Raw genomic sequence first — 14,043 nt, forward strand, 5'->3', positions numbered from 1 at the left:
GCGGCCATCCTACGGGCCAATGCTAGCTGACAGCTATATCTAATTGGCTAAATGGCCTGGATTTGTTTGTGGGGCTCTGAAAGGTCTTCGCTCTGAACTTGGGAGACAAAGAACAGATTGAGATGCCTTCACTGATGGGATCTCTTCAAAAAAAAAAAAACAACATGCATGCCCCTTTAAATCAGAGGAGCGAGAGGTATGAGGGATGGATAGTGATTTGCCCTCTTTTATCCACAGGCGCAGGGGTCTGTTTCAAAGCAAGCCCTTGCACTAAAACAGCTCATAGGGAGGCTGACTAGGCTCCCACCTACTCTCCACTCCATCACTGCTTTGACAAAGGGAGCCGAGGAGGGGGGTGACAGCAGGCTTGTTCTCCCCACCTTTCAACCTACTGGACGGGAGAGCGACTCTAAAGCCATGCTAAGTGGTCTGCTCTGTTTCAAAGGCGCCTGGCTGCAATCTCCTGGGAGCAGACCTGGGAGACTGATTGTCCTGTCTGGAGCGTCCGTTTGACAGAAAGACGGGACAACAGGGGAAGGAGAGACATAGGAGAGGATGATCTGGAGGGAGAAGAGAGACTAGATGTACCTCTCCATACTGGTTGAACATGCGGATGAACTGGTCGGTGAGGTTAAAAATGTTCCTCCAGTCAAAGTTGGGCATGCCTGCCTCTCTCTGCTGCTCTGGACCGTTGTACAGGAAGTTGAGAATGTCTTTGGTGGTAAAATCGGTGTCCTCCAGGCTGTTGTCCATGAAGTGCATCACTGTGGGGTTTTTCAAGGTGTCCTGGAGAGATTAAAACACCAATACAGTTTACAGAAGGCATTTGCTCTAGACTGCATATCCCAGAGGCTTGAGCATGTGAGCATGTGGAGGTTTATCAAAGGACATCACGCACAACTCTTCAAATGTATGTGATATGGCTCAGAGATACAGAAGTTTGGGGGGGATGTGGCTGTTTTTCCTACTTTCTAAGAGTCAGAAACGACTAAAAGACCCAGAACAGACTGTTTTCATGTACTTGGTGTTTCTATGTTCTCTCATGTTTGACTGTCTATGGAAGACAAATAAATTAGTAATGATCCTATAAGTGTATTCAGAAATAAAAGTATACATAATGTAAAGAGGGATGGAGGGGGGGGGGGCCTTATTGCATGCCCTATCTGAGGTACTCCTGGTAAATACACAGTATAAGTACTAGCAATGACACCTGGTACTGCGGGATAGAAATGATAAATCTATTGTCTGTATTCTCTGGTTTTATTTCCAAGTCAGAAACTTTTTCCAGGCCTGAGAACTGCTATTTACGAAATCCATGATTCATCCAGGATTTTCCTGACCGTATGAGCCCTGACAGATGTTCCAACTATGGTGCACCACTTCTCTTCTGGCAGCGGCGGTTATTATAAACAACTGTCACTGACTCCACTGTTGCCACTCTAGCTGTAAAACTGTGGATAAAGAGTGTTGAGCATCACACAACCCCCGCAAAATGACTGGTTTCACTATCCGAAATAGGATCCGTTCGCTCCGATAACATGTACATAGGTTATCAAAGCCGTGGAGGTAGTTTACGTGTTCGCTCATCGGCAGTATCTACGTGTCATACCCTGATCATGTTCATCTGGACGCTGCTGTGGAAGAAAGCCCAGAGCTGAGGTCCGATCTCTTCCCACGCCTTTGCCATGTTCCGCAGCCTCTCGAGCTCCTCAAACGTGGTGTTCGCCTAAACACACAAACCCACACTTCACAAAAAAGTTCACAAGTTGAACACAAACAGAGAGGAGCAGCACTTGGAGCGATATCAAGTATATTAGACTGAGGGAATCCATGTCAGTATTAGATGAACAGTTGTCTCATGGGGGATGGATAAAACAGACAATTAACATCGCATTGTAATCATCTAAGCCTTCAAATGTGTTCTCCTCGACTAACATAGGTAGTAAACAGCCCGACAGACCCATTAGGTCACTGTCAGTTCTGGTGCAGCTCAGCAGCTTTCTCATTAACAAGTCTCCCCCTTCAATTGAGATCAATGAATGAGTCATGAGAGACTGAAAAACCATCTGTTTTCCTTTCATTGCTGCTCCCTCACATTCAATTTATTGTTTAATTCACTCCTCCTCCCTTCCCTTCCCTTCCCTCCCACTATCCCTCCACCCTCCCTCTGTAGTCAGCTCATTCCTTAGAAGGGTGGGGGTGGGGGGGGTGGGGGTCTGCACACTTATAAACAAATACTGGGCATGTTGGGAGAAATGGAGAAGGTGAGAAAATTGAGCAGAGAGACTGAGAGAAAGAGAGAGAAATAGAGAGGTGAGGGGTCGGGGCTGGAGGTGGTCTCGCTTACACTCTTTAATATCTTGCGGACGGCGGGGGAGTCGGGGGTGTACAGAATCTTTCCCATCAGCAGGGGTTTGACTGAATTCCACACAATTTTTGTGACAGGGTTGGACTCCAGGGTCTCCATCAGGGCATTACAGAAGGGAGCTGGAATGGGGGGGAGGGGGGTGGAGTCAATAAAGAAGAAAAATGAAGAAAAAGACATAATTATAAAAGAGGCTCATTCAGAGTAGCAGCCATGGCTAGAAAAATGAATGACGTTATCATTAGACGTTAAACATTTTGGGGGGAAAAATGAAAATAAAACAAAATGTAAAAACAGAAATCTTAAATCAGTTTGATTTGGGAGTGAGCTGTTGTCGTATTCCTTAAGGGCATAAAGTGAAAAAAAAAAAAAAAAAAAAGAAGCATGTTCATAATTTCAAGGCCACAAGGCTGATCTAGTTCCCTCGATTTAGTTATTCTATGTTAAATTCAGGGAACAGGTTATACCTACCGGCCTCAAAACCGCTAAATTAAGGGATTGTGTGGCCTCAAATTCTCCCTAGGGCCACATCTATGTCCACTCTAGTTCTCTGCACTCCAGTATGGAATGATTCTAAACAATGAGCATGGAAGAGATGTGAAATGCAGAGGGAGGGGGAGGGAAAATAGAGAAATAAATCCTTAAAACGATGAGCTGTCAAAAGCATTTTGTCTCCGTCTTTTCCAGGCTACATTTGCAGTTGATTTGCATTCAGGCTCAAAGTCACATTTAATTTGTCACTTTTCATTTAAGCATCATGAAGTGCATCTGATGAGGATCACGATCAAAAGCTCCATAGGAGCTGCCAAACGTACGTAATGGAGAGACTGCTATTTCAGGTTCCATAATGAGACTCAGCTTGTGATAATACATCAATGAAAAATCAATAGAAAAATGTAAATGAATTATTCTCTATTATTATTTGGAATATTGTTAAGAGGGGCATTGACACATTTTTAAAACTGTATAAACTACTTTATTTTATACCGTTGCTGTCATTTTGACTAATTCTTATGCTGCTCTTGGTCAAATTGATGGGAAAGACAGTAAAAAAAAAACAAAGAAAAATACCCAGAATCCTGCTTAAGTCAAATTCTGACCAAAGTTGTTGCACATTTTTATAAAATACCACCGGCTGTTGTTAGAGGACACATGCCTGCGTCAAATGTCATGTTTTTAACTGGAAAAGTAAACACATGGAATTTGAGTACCGACTTCTTCACTTACTGGTGGTCTCGTCATAGACGTAGTTGTGGTTCTTGGTGCCATTGACACCGAGAAACACCTTGTAGTTGTTGTCCTCGTACCAGTTAAAGGAGAGGACCCTGGAGCCCCCTCCCTCTGGGTAACCGCAGAAGAGGCTGGACACGGACGACATCAGCTGGGTGAAGGAGGAAGGACCCCCGGCTTGGAACAGAGAGTTGACCGCCTTCAGGAGCTCCTGAGAGTTCTCACGCTCCATCAGCTGAGAAAGACAAACAGAAGCTGAGCTGAAAGAGATCGACAGTAGACTCACTTCCTCACGTTCATTCACACCATTACTGCACGCGCCTTTTCTACTAGAATGAATATCTAAAACTTGAAAACTACAGAGGCAACACAGACAGGTCACGGCCACACAACATCGGTCCAAGACCCGATTCATGATCCATCAACTGCACTCTGATAAAAAAAACCACCACCACCTCGTGTTCCACAACGTTGAACAGGAGAGAGAAAGTCTTCCTGAGGTTACACAACAATGCTAAGCTAACTAGCAAACTAATTCGCGCTTATCACGAGAATAGAATATCAGAATCAGAAATGGTTTTAATTGTTGTTGTATTCACCCCCACCCCCCCAAAAAAAAGAAAGAGCCAGCCACCAAGCTTTACTGAACATTTCCACACATTGAACGAGTCTTGGTTTTCTCAAACATGTCATTTTTGGACAAAATGTGATGTAAAAAAAAAAAAAAAATTTTGTAAAACAAGCGATTTTTATACATGGGGTTATACATGTAAACCATAAAAAAAAAAGTAACCAACCCCTCGACTCCCCAACAGCGAATTCATTCATTCCTAACCCAGCCTGAGTAGCGCCACAGGCCGCGTCCTCCTGTTAGTGGAGTTCCTTGCTTGTTTTTAGCCGTAGCGTTCTCTTTCAAAGGTAAGCAATAGCGCCCTCTGCTGCACTACAGTGAACACACGGATTCACGGAAAATGCTGTCGATGGTGGGGAATGAGTTTGGACCAGCATTTGTTCATTTCCACATTTTTAAGCAACTTTTGATCCCATTGGCCTGAACAAAGTACACCACATAATTTATATGCATAGAGTGTTAACTCAGGTTCCTTACTGTTACTGTTGGTTAACTGATTTACTGGCATCCGCCTTTTTTTTTTTTTTTTGGATGATGGGAAACCCAGGCCTCTCCTAAAGTAGCCTTTATATACAACAATGGTTCCACCGCTGCTGATTGTCTCTCTAAAGTCACTGTTTTGTCTCCTATATGTTGTCATCTGTGTTTCCAAGAAGAGCTGAATTCTCCTTTCCAGCTACCAGGTTGATTAAATCTATCATGGATATTCCTGTTAAGTGTAAATAAGTAGCTTTGAACTGTTTCACAATCAAACAAAAGATTGGTCTGTTTATGTTCTTCATATTCACTCAGACTTTGAGAATTTCATAATATAAACAACCGCATAGAAAACAATAGTTTGTAAGGTAAGCAAACATTTTGGACAGACGCCTCTTCAACGTAACAAGGACATTCGCAGGGACGACTAAATATCCTTCTATTGATTGAACTAAAATAGTATCATCCAAGTGCATTTCTCCCCGGCGTGTGTCATTTCCTGTCTGCAGAAATAGGGAGGAGGTTGTCTATAATCAATAATGACCTGGAACTAACAAGATTCAAATCAAATTGCTTCAAAGTGTTAAGAAGTCGAAGGAAACTGCAGTAGTTGGAGGGCAGTTCATCCAGGAATTTTGCTCAGACGCATTAATAATATGTGTTCCACAATGCCACACTGATTCTAGACTCTTGAAATAACTCAAAGCATAGCGTGTGATACTCAACGTGCTGAAACACACTCCCTTTTCTTATTTATCATTTCACACACTAACACACTAAATAAAGAGGAAGTGAGATGTAGGGAATGAGAGCATTTGGCTCGCCTCTCTGTCACCACGGTGATACGGAGGTCCCACCTACAGGATGTGTCATCTGTTGGGAATGTCTGCCCCCCCCCCCCCCCCCCGCTTTTCACATCACCCTGTTTTAAGGTGATGGTGGGATAAACTCCCACGGGGCACAGAGTGAACGTGCTGACACACACGACACATGACTGTCTACTTACGTGTGTGTGTGTGTGTTTGTGTGTTTGTGTGTGTGTGTGTGTGTGTGTGTGTGTGTACCAGTTATTCCTCATGCTGTTGAGAAGAGTATCCTTGTTAGAAATCTGTGTACACAGTCACAACATGGAGACACGCCCTTCTCATGAGGACATGAAAGCAAGTCCCAACGACGTAAGTTTGGAGGTCTTAGCTGGAGGACTCGACTGGAGGTTAAGGCACAGTAAGGGTTAGGTTGAGGTTAGGCCAGGGTCTCCAGGAAATGAATGTGAGTCAACGCTGTTGTGTTCCTATGATAGGAACACAAAACAGTGTGTGTGTGTGTGTGTGTGTGTGTGTGTGTGTGTGTGTGTGTGCGCGCGCGTGTGTGCGTGTGTGAGAGTTAGTACGGATATGCTGAATGTATCCTAGCACCAATTCCTAAACTTTGCAAGATTAGTGATGGCAGATCCTTTCAAATTGTGCTAATATCTATTCCATTGTGCTCTATTCTATTCTATTCTATTCTATTCTGGGGTGCACTGGTGGGAAAGCCACAGCAAACTCAATGCAGTGTCAGAATTATATTTGTTTTAACGCAGTTTTCCTGAGGTACAAGTATCTCTCAAGTATGCTCTGACTGGAATCTCCAGAAAAATAAATGAACCTTGAGCTGAGGTTGTTGTCTGAACTGCTGTTTTCCAGTGTCAACAATCAGCGTTCAGTCTCCATTTCTCAGATAACTTGGTTGAGACATCTTTAAAGGGACGGATTCAGAAAAAAAAAGCTTCTCTATCATGCGCAGAAATGATCGATGCCACCTTCATGTCGGTGGCCGATCGAAGAATTCTACTCAGTGTGCTAAGCTAAGCACGCTAGCTTCAGACTGTGGCATCATCCGTTTTTTTTTATTTATTTTTTTTATGCTGGCATCTTTTCAAACCAAAGATTAAAACATCTATTATTCCCTGACAACTTGGTAAATATGTGCTGATGTTTTCAAAAGCTTCAAATAAGCTGCAAAACTGAATTTAGAGGGAGGCTGTTCAGCCATTATCTGGTTCTCTGTGATAACTATCATCCAGTATGATAAGAAATGTTGTTATTTTGATACTATGGTATGTAGTTGATGTGCTCTATGTACACACACATAATAGTGTATTGACTCTACATACAATCTCATGCTCAGCACACACCCTCACACACATCCTGTGAGTCCACATGTAGGCTGGATGCTCGCAATCTCGCACACAGACATCTACTCATGTCCAGCCTACATTGTTGGAGCCATCACTCATCCTCCTCTCCCAGCAATTCTTAAACAGTTTACAGCGGAAGAGCCGAGTTTCCTGCAGGCTAAAAATACTGGGGGGGGGGGGGGCTCTGATCCTGCAGGACCAGGGAGAAGAGAGGAACAGGGATTGATGGATTTCAGAGAACTTACTACTTGGATCTTCTCTGATGTCGCATTAAGGACCCGGCTCCACAAGTGCAGGTCAATCCCTTCAGAGTTTCTGTCCATAACCTGAGGCATCTGGTGAAAGAAAGCCATGAGATGCAGACCAGTCCATGTAATATGTTTTACTTTTTTTTTTTTTAAATATGTGAGAAACAGATCAAATTTAGACATTATTTTTACATTAAATAAGAGTCACATTGCATAATAACAGTACTTGTTTTAATATGACCTCCCATTTTGGTCTTCTTGATATTTCTGCAGGAGCAGCTCGGGTGAGCGTGTATTAATCAGTTGTTTGATATGTAAACACTGATATTATTCCCCCAAAAACCTCCCTCGACGACTTTTATCATCCTGAGAAACCATTTGCAGTCGGTATTAGAAAACGCCTGGTCAGTGCAGAGTGCTGAGGGCTACGGAAACCCCGAAATGCCAAGACAAACACGCACATGAGATATCCTTCCTCTGACATTCCTCGCGCCTGCATTTCAATGAGCAAAGGAGGCGGTGTGAGGGACGGAGGCAAAGCGTGGGGAGTAGGAAGGGAGGGTGCTGAGAGAGGCTGATGGGAGAAGGGAGTGAGGAGGGTAACGACGGGAGGAAACCTTGTTACAAGGCACAGATAAGAGTGGTAAAGGGCTTTAAACTGAACTGAGCTAACAGGTTAAACGTGCCGCTCACCTGGAGCATGCTACTGTACTACTGGCACTGCAAAGAGGTACATGTACTACATAGTTGGTCTGTTGCGACACACTGAGAATCTCGAGGGTTAGTAAAAGATGGTGCATTACTATGTCTCTGTCAACCTAATGTGATCAGACCACGCCCACATGATGAAGCGGATTAGCGGAGTATTAGAACGCTCAACAGACTTCATACGTATTTGTTGTGTGTGTGTGTTTATTATTTTACTCTGATATTTATCACCTTCACGTGATCATGTGATCAAACTTCAGAATGAAAATATGTCCACGTTAAATCATTATTATGAGATAAAAGTCACAATTCTGGAATGAAAAATTATGATTGTACAATTAAAAACTCTAAATTAATGGGCTTCTACTGTTGGCGGCAAGGAAACTCAGCAAGTTGTTGATAGACCGTAGTACTAGCCATTTCCAGCCCGGTGAATATTTGATTTCTCAGGTTGCAAATGCTACCATAACATCTTAAACCCTAAGGGTGCTTGAAATTAGGTTGAGGAGCCAGGATTAATCCAGAGTAGCTCAGTGACTATCAGGTCAACATGCATGATCTGGGCCCGATGGATGAATTGTCTTCCTGTGTCAGTCACACACGCGTACCTGTGACAATGTCTGTGTTAAAAGGGAAGATGTTCATTTTCATCTCGCCAGGTTTTATTTTTTTTTGTCAGGATGAGAGTGAATGACACAGAAATGCCACCGAACCCATTCAGCAGGTCCTTGGCTGGAACTGCAGCAAATGATTTGGGCCCATAATGATTTGGGCTTTTAATATGATACAGTTTTTTCTTTACCCATGGGTGGGGCCAGAGGTTACAACAGATTTGAGACTCCCCGCCTGATGTTTAGTGACCAGATAACCTCTAACTGCCTCGGTCTCTCTCTGCAGCTCCGAGATGCCTAGAGGCTACGTTCTTTTCTCCAGCTGCCTGGATCTGTCATCCTCCAGTCGTCCACCAGATGCCCTCTGACTGTCCCTCCTCTCCCTGTCGGCTCGCCTCCTCTCCAGTCCCTCCTCAGCAGTCCTCTTTCCTTTGCTCCTAAATGTCCCTGTTTCTTCTCGCCTTATTGGCTGCACGCTGGTCCTTAAGCTACAAGCTAGAAAAAAAGGCAAGTTTGGGAATTCCTCTTTGACCTCAAGTGTAAATCCAAGGTTCGTTTTTATCTTATCTAATGAACATCTAACATATTCAGCATTTGGGTTGTTTTCCAGTCACTGTTTTGTACTTACGCACCATCTGTGTTGCAACCAGGTGTGTTCCTGGTAACTGTGTTGACTTAACTACTAGGTGGCACATGTTGCTGATGTATTTATGCAAGACGCAGTACACCACTTACGGAATACCTGCGTCTGTGGGCGGGGCTTGACTAAACCCATTAGAGAAACAGGCCAAGAGGGATAATGCCATGCCAACGCTCTGAGCCAGTCACCTGACTCACTCAGGCTGAACTCGAACAAACACAAACGCTGTAGTGAGACAACTGAAATGAGTCAAAGGAAGCTGACATTTAAATGTCTAATTTTCTGTCAACTGCGCTGAGATTCATCTATACTGTGCCGCTACCTGCCGCCACAGACCTCGATTTCTGTTGTAAAACTCCAGACCCATCGGTGAGCCACCGTGTTACTGGGTTGCTGTTCCTTTTATCATACATGTAGTACTGCATTCTATTTTAAGTCAGTCCCACATGACCTAACCCACCTTCCCGGGGCTGGAAATACTCACTGGAGCATTGAATGGGTATGAATTTTCTCCTGGTTGAGGAGAATTTACTAAACTGCAGTGCTCTTCTCTTTTAGAAAATGAAAAACCCTCCTGTGACTGGCTTTCGTAAATTTCCATCTTTAATTGGATCCAAAATGCTGGGAGCAAAGGTTGCGCGGAGTAAGGAAGTATAGGGAGATGTTAACAATGATGAAAATATACATTCTACATTCATCCTTTAAGGTGGTGTGTTATAGAAAAGAAGTCATACTAACCAGTTTGAAGATTTTGAAAAAATCCAGATTAGCGTACATGATATCTTCAATCTTCTGCAGCCTGGGTTGACTGAGGGCGCACATGGCATTGCGGACCCCGTGGAGGCCCCTGCGACTGGGGAAGATGATGAAGCGCTCCAGCAGGGCCTGGCTGCAGGCGATCTCCTTCAGCTGCAGGTCTGGAATACCGAAGGCAAACTGGGGAGCATTGAGAGATGGAGGAAAAGGTTTTCTTCTTTACTTTTGTCGACTCTGGGTGAAGTTTGATGTGAAGGCTGCAGCTATAGGATTAACCAGTAAATTAGTTTGGCTGTAAAATGTAAAACACAAACAAATTCTATGGGGGACCCACATTGTTCTCTTTGTCTACCATCAACTAAATGACCCCAAAGTTTTTCATCCTGGATCATCAATATAATCAAGTCATATATAATCAAGTCACATAAACGAATATATATGAATATGTTGAATCATTTGATGAATCAGCTGTGTTACACAAGTTACAGGTTACATCTGAAATGTAACTGGCCTGAGAACAATATGCTGCTTTTCAATGTTGTTCAAAATAAAGATCAACCACAAAGATTTAATTTAACATGCAATGTGTGTGAGTGGTTTTTTTTTTTCAAACTTAAAAATTAGGACAACTCACTCACAACTTGAAGCTGTACAGTTTTTAACCTTGAAGACAACTCAAACTTCTAATATTTCAATAAAATCACTGTCGTGCCAACTCATTCTCTCTCTTTTTTTTTAATATCTTGTTTTGAGTTTTGATTTTAAAAGTTCTTCCAGCCAATTTTCTTTTGTTCATTACATGAAAGAGAGATTATTAGCTGGCACGTCTCAGAAACTTGAGTTGACTCCAAAATTTAAAAAAAAAAAATGTTTTTTAATTAAAAAATCGACTGCAGCAAACTGCCATGACGTTTTGTTGAAACTTTTCTTTTTTTCAGCGTGAAGACACTTCCTCCCATCACCCCTCCAGCGAGCACCTGCTCTAGTCGAATCTCTGCGTTGATCAGCTGATACACTATGGAGTCGGAGAGGGACGCATCTCGTAACAGGAAAGCTGTGAGAACCTCGTCATCCTTCAGGATGTCGTCAATCTTTAGCCCGTGACCTGAAACCACAAGGTTAGAAGTTTTTTCAAGTTTAGACCCAGCAAAGACCGCACAGGAAGAAGGCTGCGCGAATAAAACGGTTCAAAGCTACAATGGAGATGCGCTATTGAAGGGAAAGTTCAGCAGACAAGCAGATGTCTTTGCACGCAAAAAAAAAAAACCCTGCAAACAGGGTTTAGGTCACATGGAGGTATTTAGAATCCTATTTGCCTCATGTTGATAGGTTCATATGATTGTCAAGGTCCAGGGAGGAGTGGAGATTAAAAACAGTCATGAAAAGGAAACCATGACAAACTCTTTGTACAGATTGCACTCACTGATAACGAACGCGACGTCTCGTCCCGCATGCGCTCGTAGGACGGAGGATGTGGCAACAGGAAACCACATCAAGGTTGTCATGGGGATTCTGTTTCTAGTCAGCGACAGCTTGGTACTGAGATTGTCTTTGTCGAGGACAATTATGCCCAACACCTTTTATGTCCCCCCCTCTGATTGCAGAGTTCACAAAAGGGTTCACACACATGACTTATATCTGTCTTCCCTGTACCTGATATGATGAGCGGGTTGTTGCGTAAAGTGTCCATGAAGTTGGAGAAGGAGGACATTTGACGCCAGAGACGACCGAGCTGCTGGACGTCATCGTCACTGAAGAGCTCCTGGAGATCGACGTAGAACCTCGCCAAGCTGGAAGCACCACAGCAGAAACATGATCCTTTCGAAATGTTACCGTGTGTTGCTGCATATTCTAACTCACACCATCATATCATGTCATGCAGCTGAACACGGCGGGGAGAAACACATCGTTGTGATTACTTTGACTGATACTGTGTAATCCTTCTTTTTGTCACCATTCATATTTTAACTGGCGACATATTGGAGTGATAAAGGAGGGATTTGGGCACTAATCAGAGCAAAAGAAAGACTTTTCTCCGTCTATCATTTGCATGCTGGGATATGCAAATTATGGTATTTTGACACACACTTTGCCTTTAATAACTACTGCAACTCCTGCGGCTTCAATTTAGATGTCGCACTGGACCATATTGTGGTTTCAATATACAATTACCCTGGGTAGTTGGTGTGTTTTTTAAGCGACACTCCGCTGAGTTTTGAAAATGCTTACACGGAACTGTTGTAGTTGGAGACCACTCCTGGAGACTCCCCTGGGGTTGGATATCTGAAGCAGGGGTTGTTGGCGTTACAGAAGATTCCCTGGATCCAGGGTAGGATCCCTGCAGATGGCATTGCCTTGTTGGGAAAATGACCTGACAGAACAGAAAACATTTGAGGATAAATATGCTTTTCTGTCTCGTTTCAAGATAAAAAAAAAAAAACAAAAAGAAAAGAAAAGAAAAGAGAAGAAAAGAAAACTGGTTTGTGGGAGAAAACTCGGATCGAGTGCACTGGTTCAACATTTGCTCTTACACTCATGATGCTGGTAAAGTGGATTTGCCTTCCTCAGCCACACCAGACCAATGAATAACAGCACCGGCCAGAAGATCTCAACCAGGAAGCGAATCTGCACACAAGTGGTGACAAATCTTTGTTACTTCTGTGTGTAGGAACTTTTGGTACCTCTGGCTGTAGACGGGCTACTGATGTTCTTCTGTTCTGTCAACACCAGTGACATTCATGTCTATACCTTCTGCCTCTTGCGGAGAGTCCAGTTTTTCCACAGTAAGAGGCGGATTTGGGAGCTTGTCCTCATAGCACTGCAGCTCAACCCCTGGATGGGGTCATCAGACTGTTAAAAACCTGCAAATACACAACAGTGATGACCATCATTTCGCGCCGGACAAACTGGGGGATGTGATTATTCTGGTGGACTCTGAGCTAAAGCGCTTGTAGGAGAAGTCTTGGACTGAATTTGTGTTTCTATTAAAGAGTTTGTATCGATTTTTTCATGATTGTTCCGTTGCTCATCTTGACCTGACCTGAACTCCAATGTGCCCAAACTTGATCTTATGTGAATTGAAATTGGCCAAAAAATATATATATATATATATATTTTTTTTTAACTTTTTGAGAGAATAACCCTTTAATCAAAATTACCAACTAAACTAACTTTAGAGGTAAATACGAGGACAAAGCGAGGTTTTTTTTTTTTTCCTGCTGGGAAACATTCTAAGCATTTGATTAGTGAATAAACTATGTCACACAGGCTTATTCCAGAACTCAATTTGGAGATACCAAAAAAAAAAACGTTCAGTTTAGGTACAGATGGAGACGGTCGGACATGAAGAGTAATTTGTTCATCGTGAGATGCCCAGATTACTGTGGACTACCAAACTGAGGATGCACAAAGACGGAAACTCTTGTCGGGGGAAACAACAGGATGATGACAGGGCTACCGAACACGACTGAAAGAGAAGAGTGAAGCCTATCATTATGTGTCTGACTTCTAGAATCACCTTACCTACCAAAGCAATAATTACATGACAGCACTTCCTGGTACAAGATTGATAGAACTAACTGTCTAACACCAATTATATATATACATATACATATACACATATATATACATATATATATATATATATATATATATATATATATATATATATATATATATATACACACATATACATATATATATATGTGTATATATAAAAAGAGGAAGCCTGACCAGTAAAAACAACCTAATTTTACATGTTAGATTAAACAATTTCAGTCTCGTTATCACAGTGCAATAGTTAGAAACCACAAACAGCACCTGTCGGCTCCTTAGATATTCTATCATAACTTTAAATTAAAAAAAACAACAACAACAAATAAATAATAATCCTCAGTCTTACCTCTTATGGAATGATAGGAAAGTTACACAGCATCCGGAGAAAGAAGTTCACATCAAGGTTCAGTGACAGACAACATTAAGCAAGGGACAAGCGCTCCGCATGACTCCTAGCAGCCCACTCTTCTCTCTCCTCTGGCTGCAGTTCACCAGCACTCCTAATCTGATTGCTCTAATCTCCCGGCTCAACATGGGCAGGCAGAAAAAAGACAACAGTCATCCATTTTGAGGCAGAATTAAAGGGATGTTTGCAAGAGAAGAGGAAGGATCCTGGAGGGGAGAACTGTTCTGCGAAAGATAC

The 14,043-nt window shown here is 42.7% G+C and overlaps 1 protein-coding gene and 1 long non-coding RNA gene across 3 annotated transcripts in view; both read right to left on the reverse strand.

The window, feature by feature from the left end:
• The window catches only part of LOC147261937 (retinal-specific phospholipid-transporting ATPase ABCA4-like), a 36,668-nt gene extending 22,730 nt beyond the window's left edge, over nt 1-13,938 (reverse strand). Inside the window, exons 1-12 of one of the 2 annotated variants that reach the window (XM_086204249.1) lie at nt 13,747-13,938; nt 12,594-12,706; nt 12,377-12,470; nt 12,075-12,216; nt 11,499-11,635; nt 10,823-10,950; nt 9,828-10,025; nt 7,128-7,217; nt 3,593-3,830; nt 2,348-2,487; nt 1,610-1,726; nt 589-786 (exon numbers count right to left, since the gene is read on the reverse strand). In XM_086204249.1, the coding sequence (XP_086060375.1) occupies nt 589-786; nt 1,610-1,726; nt 2,348-2,487; nt 3,593-3,830; nt 7,128-7,217; nt 9,828-10,025; nt 10,823-10,950; nt 11,499-11,635; nt 12,075-12,216; nt 12,377-12,470; nt 12,594-12,659 (1,548 nt within the window). In that variant the 5' untranslated portion in view covers nt 12,660-12,706; nt 13,747-13,938. The remainder of the gene's footprint in view (nt 1-588; nt 787-1,609; nt 1,727-2,347; nt 2,488-3,592; nt 3,831-7,127; nt 7,218-9,827; nt 10,026-10,822; nt 10,951-11,498; nt 11,636-12,074; nt 12,217-12,376; nt 12,471-12,593; nt 12,707-13,746) is intronic. The other variant, XM_086204248.1, reaches the window with a different exon arrangement.
• LOC147261939 (uncharacterized) lies at nt 8,863-9,775 on the reverse strand. The gene is made up of 3 exons (XR_015115902.1): nt 9,574-9,775; nt 9,192-9,314; nt 8,863-8,944 (listed from the first exon to the last, which is right to left on the reverse strand). It is a non-coding gene; the product is annotated as an uncharacterized LOC147261939 (long non-coding RNA).
• Nucleotides 13,939-14,043: the final 105 nt, after the last annotated feature.

The sequence above is a fragment of the Aulostomus chinensis genome, chromosome 5, assembly GCF_037954235.1.
Source record: "Aulostomus chinensis isolate RoL2024-O1b breed Wild chromosome 5, RoL_Achi_v1.0, whole genome shotgun sequence".
In the NCBI taxonomy this organism is placed as follows: Eukaryota; Metazoa; Chordata; class Actinopteri; order Syngnathiformes; family Aulostomidae; genus Aulostomus; species Aulostomus chinensis.